Below are 13,779 nucleotides of genomic sequence, written 5' to 3'. Positions count from 1 at the left end.
ATTTATTTTAGAATGTGTAACGGAAATATATTAAGGGGGGGAGGGGGGTGAGAATCATGCTAAGTAGCTTTTATCAGCTAAGTAGCTGAATCACCAAGCACAAAAGTTAAATCTTTAGTGAAGAATTCAGAACCATAATATTGCCTTTTACAATTCACAGCACTGTTATACCTTATAGGTACAATAAGACTCTTGAACTACGCATGAATCTCTAAACTATTGAGAGTGTTTTGAATACTTAAGAATAAAAGCATACAGATTAAGACAGTCAGAGGTGAGATATCTTTGGAAAGTTTAATTGAAACTTTACTGTTTTTGTCTTTTTGGAAGAATCAACATATCCAGCACATTTTCGGGTCTATAAGATTACAAAGGGGCAGTAGGTTCTCCAGTTACATACTGTACCCAGGTTTCTATACAAAATTCATACTGTACATTTTGCTACCATGTTTTCAACAGTTTCCTTTAAAAAAAAAACAACCAAAAATACAACAATCCACAACTAAAAAGGGTTTTGACAATAGAGGGAAGATAGGAAATGTAAAGCACCCCCCAAACCCTCAAAAAACCAAACCACCCAAAACCAAACCAAAAACCACTTTTTTTCTCTCCTGAGGATGAGGACAGGAAAGAGGGATGGACAGAAACTTTCCTTTGTGTCACAGACAGAGCCCTGAACATTCCTTCCTCCATCTTTCTTAATTTACCATTCTCATCACCATTCATAGTGTCTGATCCAAAGTTAAAGCTCACTGAAGTCAAAGGGCTATGGATCAGATCCTTAATCTTCTGAAGAGGGCACTATTCAGCAATACAGAGCATACCTTTCACCCCAACTTCTCCCAAGGCTGGTAGTATACATCCAAAATACACTCAGCTCCCACCAGCCTGAGAGAAAGAGACTAGGATCAGAAAATGAACTTGGGTCTCTGATACAGGACAGAAGTGCATTACACAACATCTTTGGGTTCTTACACTACATATTTAAGTAGAAAACATGTCTGCAGAAAATAAAATAAGACAATTTCCCTTTTTGAACAAGTTTACCCATACATGGATCAGTATCATGAAAATAAAACATTTGGCCGATAAATCTGTTTTCTTTTCAAACTGGTGTTTATCTCCCCAAGCATGAAAATCTTATAGATATGTACGTATATGGATGTATGTAATATACAATATTAAAATCCAATTAAAGACAATGTCTTTTAGTCTCCTGCTGCAATAATTTCACTTGTTTAAATGGCTGAGCAGAATAGGGTTTTTTTTATTATGGTGTAATAAACAATTAAAAAGGTAAGGCAGCCAAATTGAGCTGTTGTTACACAAAATATGTCCAACATTAGCCCTCACTTTTCCTCAAAATGTTAAACCCACATGATTATAAGATAATGAAAACATTTCTTTTTCTATTAACAGTAAATTAAGCAGTTGTTTTCACTGTACACATTACCTCATGCTGTTCCTCATATATATAAAATTACACTCTCTTGTGAAACAGGTTTGTAAACTCTAGTTAGGAGCCAATTTACATTTATTCTGTCAATCCTTCAGAAAGAAAAAAAAATCAGTTTCACTGTCTCTGCTTCTTTATTTTTTTACACAAGTTATTTTTAGCTTTTAAGCAGGTTTTTGTATGTAAGAAGGAAGGCTAGGTGTTTTTCCTATTTTTGAACTGGAGAGTTAGACATACAAAATCTTGTTTCTGACTCTTTAGAAGCCTTGCAAGAATTCTTGTAGTTGTGTGACTATTTCTGCATCCACTGTTTCCATAAGTGCCTGAAAGGCTTGTTCTCCCAGTAATTCTTGCTGTGCCTTTAGCTTCTCATAGACGAATTGCTGCAGCGACACAGTGTGTACAGGGTCCTTCAGTGCAAGCTGTGGAAAACAGATAAGCGCAAAAATATAGTAATGCAGGCAAGAGGCAGTCCCAACACACCAGTGACTCATACATCTATTTTTATAATCTGAGCTGGAGTAATGAAAAGCTTTTGCTTTTCTTTGTACTTATGCTGAGAAATGGTCTCACTGAGTCAAATTCTTCCAAGGAGAACTCAATTACCTCCACAATGAAAATTAATCTGTAGTTTCAAACTAGTTAAATAACCATTCTCAAACCAGGGACTCAAACTGCTAAAATATTTTGCACTTCTATAACTTCTTCCAACTATTCTTATACTTTCAATTCCAACTTCTTCTTTTTAGTGATCTCTGTATAGCAAATGTTTCCGCACCTATGTACATTAGTTTCCATATTGTAAAAGGCTTTGCAAATTGAAACACATTAGTTATTTCTAATGTGCAGTAATTTCACATGTCTAGCAGTTTTTGTAATGTATATGCTAAGATAATGTATATGCTAAGATAACACCATCAAGTCTTATTCATTAATATATATTAATAATGTTTATATATATATATAGTAGAAACTCAAGAGTTATGAACACCTCCGGAATGGAGGTTTTTCATAACTGAACAAAACATTATGGTTGTCCTTTCAAAAGTTTTCAAAAAACCAACATGAGGAATCTCACAAACCTAAAAGTTCCAGTCAATCCAAAGTGATTCTTAATCTACCCACTCTGCCTAGAACAGTGGTCCCCAAACTGTGGGGTGTCCCCCCCCGGGCGAGGAGGGGCACAGAGGAACGTTCACGGGGGGAGGAGGGAGTATGCAGTGGGCCCAGGCCAGCCCCCATGACGGGTGGGGAGGGAGCGTCACTCTTTCAGCCCCACTCCGCCCCCAGACCAGCTCTGCCCCCAACACCATTCAGGCCCCAGTCCTGCTCTGCCTCCAGGCCTGGACTAGCCGCCATAGGGGGCAGTGAAGGAGACCAGCTCCACCACAGTCCTGCTCCACCCCCAGGTCTACTCCACCCCATGCTCCACCCCCAGCTCAGCTCTGCCCTCATTCCCTCTCTGCCGCCAGACCAGCTCTGCCTCTAGCCCCAGCTCCTTCCCCATCCCCAGTTCCACTCCCAGATCTGCTTTCAGCCCAAGCTCCGCTGGTGAGGAAGCCTTGGCTGTCCAGTAATGGGCGGGGTGGGGAGTTGCACACAGATTCTGTTAATGGTAAACGGGGCATGACTGGAACAATTTATGAACCACTGATCTAATATCTCGAGGCCAAATATGACCTTCAGTACTCCAATGAATGCTTCTTATGTTTGAGCTGCAGTCTTTTACTTTTAAAGATTTACAGCTTGGAGTACTACATTTGATTGCATTAAAACATACATGCTCCAAATAGGTTTGTTTGTTTTTTGTAAAATTTAAAAAACCTCCACAGTGGGAATAGATGTGCTTTAAGCATGTTACAGTATTCTCCAATATACGTTAGGATTTTTTGTACCTGATATCCAGAATCAATCTGAAAATTGAATTTTTAAAGCTCTTTTCAAGAATTTCTAGACAAAGCCCATCAGAAATCATAACTAATATATGATTATAATGATTGCCAAAACAAATCACATGGGCACCAATGCAGATCCCTAGTGTAATCAATGAAATTCCACAAATTGAAACACACTAGCTATTTCTAATGTGTACTAGAGGCACAGGGGTACATCTTTGTGGATCCTTTTTCAGGGTCATAGAATCATAGAATATCAGAGTTGGAAGGGACCTCAAGAGGTCATCTAGTCCAACCCCCTGCTCAAAGCAGGACCAATCCCCTTTACACTAATAGTGGGGGAGGGAGGTTAATAACTACTTCTCAGGTATTACCTTTATAAACCAGATTAGTACCTGGCTTAAGGGAGAAATCTTCACACCATTCTCTTATATCCGAAGAAAATGTCCTTCCTTATGGAACTAAAGTCTTTATCCCACTAGGTTCTGAGCATTTTGGCTTTGATCCAGCAAAGCATTTAAGCATGAGTAGTCTCACTGGCTACTTAGGTTGTAAGGGGCAGGGTGCAACTTTTCCTTGTATGTGTGTAGTTATAGTACCTAAAATAATGGGGCTCTGATCCCAGATACAGGTGTTCCTGAATGTGAGCAGAGTGGAAAATATGTACTTTCCAAATTTTTTTTTTTAAAAAGCACTACCTTTTTTCAACATCTTTATTACCAAAATAGGTGAGTGACAGGATTGACAAGGGCTGGCTTCTTTCTTGTCAGTCCTACAATCCCACTGCTATCCTTTGAGTCCCTGATGAAAGTTTCTTTGTTCCCTTGTCACTCCATGGGTGACAAATTCCACCATTCAGAGGCACTGTTTATTTCTTCAGGAAGATTTAACATGTCAAGAATGTAGAGTTATCTATAGGGTGACCATATTTCCCTATGCTGAATATGGAACACCTGGTAAAATTACTCATATTCAAGCGAGTTCAACAGCAATCAGTCAGAACTATGCAGTATAAACATTCAAATTAACATCAAGTTGACTGAGCCCCCGTTAAAAAGAAATTCTGCACAGTTGGATTCTTTTTATTTACCTTCTTATCTTTAAGGCTTTAGGGTTCACACGGGCAGGGGTGACACCCCCTTACCCCACCACACATGAGGAGAGGTCACACACACACACACACACACACACACACTCCAGTACACCTCTTTCACCCGGGGTGGGTGGTGGTGTGACTAATCCATCCAACCCAGTGCCCAGTGCTCTCCGCACTCTATGCCTAGCTGGGCCTCTGGGACAGACCTGCTTCTCCTGGTACCTTGTGTCGCGACTTCCCAAAGCAACAAGTGGGGGGCACAGAGGGTCACGTGTCCCCTCCCCCCAGATTTCTGCCAGGTTCATACTAGAACGTGGCCAGCTGCAGCTTTGTGGGAGGGAAGGGTTGGGAGCTACTTCCAGGTGCAGGGAAGAAAGAGCGGGGGAAGGGATGACCTGGCCCATGTCTTTGTAGAGCTCATCTCTTCTCCCCCCACTCCTACCTCATGTGGCTGGAAGCAGCTTGTCCCTTTCTACCCACACAGTGTCTAAAGGCAGCTAACACCTTCAGGCTGCTGCTGGCCACCGACATAACCCAGCCGCTTCCAGCTTCAGTGCGGGCAGGAAGGAGTTAAACCCTAAGGTTGCATTGTGCACCAGGGCCCAGGGAACCAGACTGCAGGGGCTTCAGCAAACCTGTCCAGAGATACAAACTTAGATACAAACTAAAGGCTGCAGATCAGCAAAGCACTTATGTGCATGCTTTAATTTTAACAGTGAGGTAGCTCAGCTGGGGACAGTGCCTAGGGGACGAAGCATCCCCGCATTCTCTGTGGGCTGGAGCAGGAACAGGTTGAAAATTGCTTCCCACCCCACTCCAGAGCTTAGCTGAGGGGTGGAGAGGCTTTCCCATGCCAGCGCTGTGCAGGGCTTTGGCACGTGCAGGGCTTAGCTCCTCCTGGTCAGCGCCCCAGGCTTGGGTTTGGACTTTCCAGAGGCAGAGGAAGAAGGAAGGAGCTGCTGGCCAGGCTGGTGGTGAGCTGAGCGTCTGTCCAAGGGCTGGTTCTCCACACAGCACTGGGAATGGGACGTAACCCACCTGGGGGGATATGGAAGGGTAGTGGGACTGGGGAGGGTGAAGGGGTAAAGCAGGGAGAAATTAGCGAGAGCGGGAGCACACAAAGGGCCAATGGGTGGGCAGCAGATTCAAAACACCTTTTGAATCATCCAACATTTCCCCAATAAATGCTGGAACTACATGAGCACCTCCTCCCTGCTCACACCATTTAATAAATGAAAAAAGCTTCATTTATTAAATGCCTGACCCTGCTCCCCGGAGTCTTTCCTTCTGGCTATTTCAGAGTGAAGGACTGAAGCAGAATTATATAAAACCACTTGTTCATTTGAAAGTTCTCATCAGGCTCACTCGCCATAGAACATTCACAATATGTGAATTTAAATTCCTGTTTCAGATTACTAGCAGCTTGAATAGCATCAGTTAATGTTATTGAACTGCACAGAACAAGGGTAGACTTGCTTTGTCCATGGAATGGAAATTGCAGAACATAGTGTCTTCCTAATTTTGCCTGTAATTTGCTACTGGAATAGCTTGCATTTTCTACATCTGAGGGAAGTAGGGCTTTATATCTTTGTAGCAGCTTGGACAGGAGACGAGCCTTGTTGTACACGAGACCATTGTCTAGCTCTTCCATCACCTGATAAAATGCAATGTCATCAGATGAATGTATTGTTGCAGTGTAACTAGATGGTTTTGCTTTACGATTTGTTTTACTGATGTAGGAAGAGTGATAAACTGCATTCTTAGCAATCAAGTCTTCCTCAGATATTCTGCACTTATGTCATCATATTTTCTTTGAAGTGCTCCTTCCCTTTGATTGGTTATTCTGAACTGAATATCCTTACAAAATCTGGACCCTCTTTCCAAGCTGAATTAAATTGTTAGCAACCGTGGTATTAAGTTTGCTTACCTCCATGTCAGCTTCATGCACATGAATTGTGCTCACCTGGAAGTCTGATATACTAGTGAAGCTTAATTTTAAGATTCAACTTTCCCTGGAATGTAAGGCAGCTAAGTAGACCAATCTGTAGGAGACCCACCAATAACTCAGCTGCTAGGAATCTTTGGATGAGAAATTTAAAATTACAAGAATGTTAAGATTGGTTAAACTAATCTCTCTGACAGAATAACTGATAATTTCTCATTATTGCCTAAAGAGCTGAGATACTATTAATAAGTTACCAGTTACCGTACATGGTAAAGTGTGAATGCGTCGTTCCTTACAGGTCTCTGTTCAGATGACAGTTATATGAAAGGCACTTAATATTATTTTTGTAAAGCATTTTAATATTTTGTATAGAAAACTGACAGATTTGAACAATTTGCATATATTTAAACTGCTCTGTCTTCTAAAATATTGTGATTTTGTATCAAGAATTTTTTTTAAAGTTTGTATTGAAATTGACCTTTAGTTAGGGATCTTTGTTTAAATTTTGTGTTGTGATTTTATTGAATTTATTGCATTATATGAACGAAGACTTTTCTACCCATGATCATAAGATAACAAGCTTGGTAATGTATATACACCAGACAAGATTCTTTGTCTTCCTCTGTACATGAATCAGGAAAACTCCCCATGGGAAAAATAAATTCATGTAATTCAGATCGAGTATCTGGTTTCTATTTCTAGTTCTTCCACAGATGTCCTGTGTAACCCTGGGCACTTAATTTCTGTGCCTCATTTTACACATGGGGATAAATGTGGGGAATAATACTATTTAATTCTAACTAACGTGTTGTGTTTGGAGATCTTCATAAGGTAGGCCCTACAGAAATACATATTATTATTGTTATAAATGGTCTACTAAATTGAATTAGCATATGCTTAATAAGGACAGCAACTTAGTGAGACATTTTCCTGAAAATTGAACTAACCTAATTATAATGTACGTCATTGATTGTTACTTAATTGGGACAGCATTAGCAAAAATTCTGCTCAATTAGGATTCAGTCAGTGTCAAGGGATTAAGTAATATTTACATTTGAAATGCTTAGCCTTCGAATTCAGAAATGGCCAACGAAGGATTAGAAGAAGTAATGTATTGAATATCAGTTCAGTATCAGCCTTTTTATTCAGTTCAGTGTTAAGCTTCATTATAAAGCTTTTCAGACTGTTTATGAAAAAAAGATTATCAGAACAACTGCTTAATCACGATGACACACACTCAGTAAAGGTTTCCCAATAAAGCAGATACCATTGTAGTTGGCATATGAAAAACTGCTGCATAGCTTTCTAACAGGCTGATAAATAGTACTTTTAAAGTTGAAACAAGTAATCTTTATCTAAGTATTTATCGGGCTACCATCAATGTAGTATCTAAGTACCTCAAAGCAGTTACTAATTTATGATGATGCCACTACTCTGAGGTCAAAACTGACTCAGAAGTGTGCACTGGAATCAAGTCACTGATTCTGCAATAACTCACGTTTCCCAGTTATTTATATTATGATAGCATCCAGAGGTCATGATCAGGATTGGGTGCTGTACAAATATAGAAGTACAGAATATAGAAGTCCCTCTCCCAATGAGCAAAGACAGAGGGTGAGGTTCTGGACTGAGCCTCTTAGAGACCTAGCACAGAACTTGTAGCACAAAGGGAGAAAGGTTAATGTGGCTTTAAGCTTGAAAAGAGATTAAATTCATGGGGGGGTTTTAAGCTTAAGCAATGAGGGTTCAATGCCAGTAGAACTTTGAAGATGTTAAAGAGAAATAATCCACGGTTTCATTGATTAACACCAAATTGTTCTCATGCTATCAACAATACTATTGCACTGTATGGGAAACAATATTTTACTGTGTGCATTGTATTGTAAACAAGCTAATGAAGAAAAAAAATAGCTATTTATAATTAGTAGTGTACCAATATTTTTCTTATTGATTTCTGTATACTTTTTATAAATCTATATTTGTGTGTGATGCACTATATTATGTACAAAAAATCCCAATAAAAATAATTTTTCAGCAAGATGGCTGCAACAAGGAAAGTCTCTCATGGGTTCTTTATTGTGAGAAAGGCTCTTTATTTTACAAACTTTCAGCCAACATGCCTATGCAAATTAGATTCTGTTTTCCTTTAAGTATATTGAGCTATCTACAGTCTCAACAGAAAAACGGCGTTGCATGACTTCCCCAGGGATGAACTTATCTCACAGGAAAGGATCAGACAAATACTTTAATTCAAGATGAGTAAAATGCAGCCTAATTCTCAGAGTTAGATTTACAATATAATAAGAGAGACAAATCAATAGTCTCTTTATAATCACAGTGGTTAATTTTTTTTTTATTATAAGCAGTGAACAAGTACAATTTCTCATAGTTTATATATTTTATATATGTTATTTTCTCACCAAATTATAAGAAATACTAGGCAAGAGTATAAAAAAAAAGTTCCAAATACATATCCATATGAAACTAGTCTAACTTCAACCAAAAAATCATTTACTTCAATATAAAGTTAAGCATTCCCAAACCCCTAGTATGCAGGTTTCAGAGTAGCAGCCGTGTTAGTCTGTATCCGCAAAAAGAAAAGGAGGACTTGTGGCACCTTAGAGACTAAGAAATTTATTTGAGCATAAGCTTTCGTGAGCTTCATCGGATGCATTCAGTGGAAAATACAGTGGGGAGATTTTATATACACAGAGAACATGAAACAATGGCTGTTACCATACACACTGTAACAAGAGTGATCAGGTAAGGTGAGCTATTACTAGCAGGAGAGTGAGGGCGGGGGGGAACCTTTTGTAGTGATAATTGAGGTGGGCCATTTCTAGCAGTTGACAAGAACGTGTGAGGAACAGTAAGGGGGGGGGGAAATAAACATGGGGAAATAGTTTTACTTTGTGTAATGACACATCAACTCCCAGTCTTTATTCAAGCCTAAATTAATTGCATCTAGTTTGCAAATTAATTCCAATTCAGCAGTCTCTCGTTGGAGTCTGTTGTTGAAGTTTTTTTGTTGAAGAATTGCCACTTTTAGGTCTGTAATTGAGTGACCAAAGAGATTGAGGTATTCTCCGATTGGTTTTTGAATGTTATAATTCTTGATGTCTGATTTGTGTCCATTTATTCTTTTACGTAGAGACTGTCCAGTTTGGCCAATGTACATGGCAGAGGGGCATTGCTGGAACATATGGCATATATCACATTGCTAGATGTGCAGGTGAATGAGCCTCTGATAGTGTGGCTGATGTGATTAGGCCCTATGATGGTGTCCCCTGAATAGATATGTGGACACAATTGGCAACGGGCTTTGTTGCAAGGATAGGTTCCTGGGTTAGTGGTTCTGTTGTGTAGTGTGTTTGCTCGTGAGTATTTGCTTCAGGTTGGGGGGCTGTCCGTAAGCAAGGACTGGCCTGTCTCCCAAGATCTGTGAGAGTGATGGGTCTTCCTTCAGGATAGGTTGTAGATCCTTGATGATGCGTTGGAGAGGTTTTAGTTGGGGGCTGAAGGTGATGGCTAGTGGCGTTCTATTTTCTTTGTTGGGCCTGTCCTGAGTAGGTGACTTCTGGGTACTCTTCTGGCTCTGCCAATGTGTTTCTTCACTTCAGCAGTTGGATATTGTAGTTGTACGAACGCTTGATAGAGATCTTGTAGGTGTTTGTCTCTGTCTGAGGGGTTGGAGCAAATGCGGTTGTATCGTAGAGCTTGGCTGTAGACAATGGATCGTGTGGTGTCTGGGAATGGATGTGTCATTACACAAAGTAAAACTATTTCCCCATGTTTATCTCCCCCCGTACTGTTCCTCACATGTTCTTGTCAACTGCTGGAAATGGCCCACCTTGATTATCACTACAAAAGGTTCCCCCCCACCGCTCTCCTGCTGGTAATAGCTCACCTTACCTGATCACTCTTGTTACAATGTGTATGGTAACACCCATTGTTTCATGTTCTCTGTATATATAAAATCTCCCCACTGTATTTTCCACTAAATGCATCCGATGAAGTGAGCTGTAGCTCATGAAAGCTTATGCTCAAATAAATTTCTTAGCCTCTAATGTGCTTTTCTTTTTCCCTAGTATGCAGTGCACGCTGTTATGTCACTTTAAAAATGTTTCAGTTATGTTGTGATATTCATTATCAGAAGAAATCTGTCTCTAAAACTATAAACCAATGAATTAACATTCTATTCCAAGATAAAACCTCAGTGGTGTTTAAATTAAATAATCCTTAACTGACCAGAAAGTATTATTAACCTTCACTTTACAGAGACTTTTTCCATTGAGTTCCCAACATCTCATGGGTCATGGGACTACTGTTTGAATTCAGACCATTTACTGCAAGATGGATTAAGTGCAGCTGAGAGTCTGGCCCTAGATTTACAGTTAATGGAGCATGATGTACTTTAGAAAAACTTAACTGCTGTGCTGAAACACTCTTAAATATAGAGAGAACACTCTAGTAACTAACTTGCTATCCTCTTATAAAACTACATTTACAAATAAAGTATCTCTCCATAATCATGAAAAAATAATATAGTAGATTTCTGACAGGTTGCACTGTCAATCATTCAAAAGTAAAGAACGGTTACCTACCTTTCATAATTGTTGTTCTTCAAGATGTGTTGCTCATGTCCATTTCATTCTAGATGTGCACGCGCCCATGTGCGTGGTCATTGGAGATTTTTGCCTTAGTGGTATCCATAGGGCCAGCTCTGGCATCTCCTTGAGTGCTGCGTTTATGTGTCGGTATATCAAGCACCAGTAGCCCTATGCCCTCTCAGTTCCTTCTTGCCGACAACTGCGCCAAAGGGGTAGGAGGGCAAGTAATATAATGGACATGAGCAATTCATCTCGAAGAACAACAGCTACGAAAAGATAGGTAACCATTTTTTATGCATGCCCAGCAAGTGAAGGGTGGCCCGAGTGTCCTTTAACTAATGCAGCCTCACATCAGTTTGCTCTGAAAAGAGACCATTCCCATCGAATGGGAGGTCCTGGATAGAGGTCTGCATCTCTTGGGACGGGCTGGGAGTCTGAAGCAAGGAGCTGCACCTCATGACCACCCTGATGCAACCCTAGCTGTCGAGTCTGCCGCATCCCTCGCCATCTGGAAAGAGCACCTAGCTGCTGTGGTGCCCTCCTCCATCAGGGTGCCGAATTCCTGGGCTAGATCCTGAGGGAGGGACGCCTTGAACTTACAGAGGGAGTCCCATGAGTTAAAATTGTACCTGCCCAAGAGGGCCTGATGGTTTGCCATCTGGAATTGCAGGCTGGCTGTTGAATACATTTTTCTCCCCAAAACGTCCAGTCTTTTGGCCTCTTTATTTTTGGCAGTTGAACTAGATTGCCCATGCTTGTCTTTTCATTGGCCGCAGAGACAACCAGCAAGTCTGGAGGTGGGCAGGTATAAAGGTACTCAAACCCTTTGGCCAGGACAAAGTACTTCTTTTTGGCCCTTTTGGAGGTGGGAGGGATGGACGACGGGGGTTGCCAGAGGGCAATGGCAATTTTCAGGACCCTGTCATGCACTAGTAGTGCAACACATGCTGGAGTAGAGGCTGAGAGGACATTGAACAAGGTGTCCACCTGCTCAGCCATCTCCTCCACTGGCAGTGCACTACTAGCATGACTCAGGCACTCCTTTAAGGCCACTGCGCTGGCCACTGGCTGTGCTACCAAGGCGGCCGTAGATATCGACGTGCCTTGGGTGACCATTCGCGCTGGTGGGGTCTTGGCGAGGGGCTGAACTGCCCTTCCGTGCCAGAGGAATCCCCTGCCGGTGACCACGGCGGGGCCATTGACCCCTGTGTCTGCCTGCTGGCCGTAGCTGCTGGAGACCAATGGTTGGAGTGGGAGGACCTGTGCTGGTATCAAGGGGACCAGGGCCAGGGGGACTGGAATTGTGACGGGGAGCACTCCCACAGGGCAGGCAACCGAGAGCTGGGCTGAGGATGACCGGTGGAAGATGACCGGTGCGCCAGTGCAACGGAGACTGGCGCCTTCCCTGAGGCGATCTGCATCGAGATGGTGGGGATCATGATTGTGGTGCCAGTAACCGAGGGTGAGCCCCAGAAGATCTGGGCTGTGCTGCCGGAGATCTGCGGCATGGAAATAGAGTGCTGCCTGTCAAGGGCTTCTTCGTTTTCTTTCTGGGTGATGGAGAGAGGTGCCGGGCGGAGCCTGGTGCCAGGGGTGTGCTATGCACTGAGGCCGAGGTACTAGGTGAGTCTTGGCAGGAAGGCTCGGAAGTCAGACAAAGGGATGCCTCCATGAGGAGAGCCCGCAAATCAATATCCCGCTCTTTCTGAATCCAGGGTTGAAAATTTTTACAAATATGGCACATGTCCTTCACATGCGGACTCCCCAAGCACTTGAGGAGGCTGTTGTGGGGGTCACTTACAGGCATAGGTCTGTGACAGTCCACACAGGGCTTAAACCCTGGAGACTGGGGCATGCTTAACCTGGGGCAAAGTCCCTGCTGGGACTTTAACTTCTAACTCCTAACTACATTTAACAACTATGTAACACTAACTACTATTAACAGCTATTTACAAGGCCCTAAGGCTCGAAGTCGGAAGAGATGAAATCGCTAGCCCTTGCTATGCAAAGACAGGTGCTCCGACTAATCAACACAGGTGATAAGAAGGAACTGAGAAAGCACAGAGCCAGTGGCACCTGATATACTGACGCATGAGTGCTGCACTTGAGATGGCGCCACAGCTGGCTCTACAAATACCGCTAAGGCAAAAATCTCTGACAACCGCACATGTGGGTGCACGCACACCTAGAATGGAATTGACCTGAGAAAACACTGGAAGAAGAACCATTCATTCTTAGAAAACAGCTGATAAAACAATGAAGACAAAAGAAGAAATGCACATGCTTAATATCATGATGTCATTTTCAAAAACTGATTTTTGGCGTACCAGATGCAGCCCTTTTATCTAAATGTTCCATTACTCAAAGAAATATTTTGTCTAATAAAATAACAAAATTACACTAGAGAGCTGTTACATTCCCTCTCACTGGAAAATTTGCTTTCAGTGGCTCAACTGAAGTGCAGACACTGGATTTCTCCTTGTTACTTACTGTGAGTACTACGATGACGACCAGTTACCACTGAGAAAGATTTCCCTGTTATCTAGGACTCCCTCCTCTGCTTCTCCACGTTCCTTCCTTCCTACCTGAAAGAAATATGTTAAGCTACTCTACCTCCCTATATAATATGGTGGATTTCTTGTAAACACCAGTGTTTGGAAAGCCTGGCTAGTAGTGAGTCTGCATTGTCTCAAATGAGACACAGAAAGTAAATTAAAAGGTGAATGGCATACAATGTCGTTCTGTGGGTTGGTCTATGACAGTTCAGATGATGGGTT

The 13,779-nt window shown here is 41.8% G+C and overlaps 1 protein-coding gene across 5 annotated transcripts in view; it reads right to left on the bottom strand.

The window, feature by feature from the left end:
- Positions 1–275: 275 nt before the first annotated feature.
- Positions 276–13,779, bottom strand: part of IPO11 (importin 11) — a 277,976-nt gene continuing 264,472 nt past the window's right edge. For all 5 annotated transcript variants that reach the window (XM_038401357.2, XM_043515249.1, XM_043515250.1 and 2 more), the window contains one exon: positions 276–1,878. In XM_038401357.2, the coding sequence (XP_038257285.1) occupies positions 1,714–1,878 (165 nt within the window). In that variant the 3' untranslated portion in view covers positions 276–1,713. The remainder of the gene's footprint in view (positions 1,879–13,779) is intronic.

The sequence above is a fragment of the Dermochelys coriacea genome, chromosome 5 (genome assembly GCF_009764565.3).
Source record: "Dermochelys coriacea isolate rDerCor1 chromosome 5, rDerCor1.pri.v4, whole genome shotgun sequence".
Lineage (NCBI taxonomy): Eukaryota > Metazoa > Chordata > Testudines > Dermochelyidae > Dermochelys > Dermochelys coriacea.
This window is presented reverse-complemented; position numbering and strand designations above follow the sequence as displayed.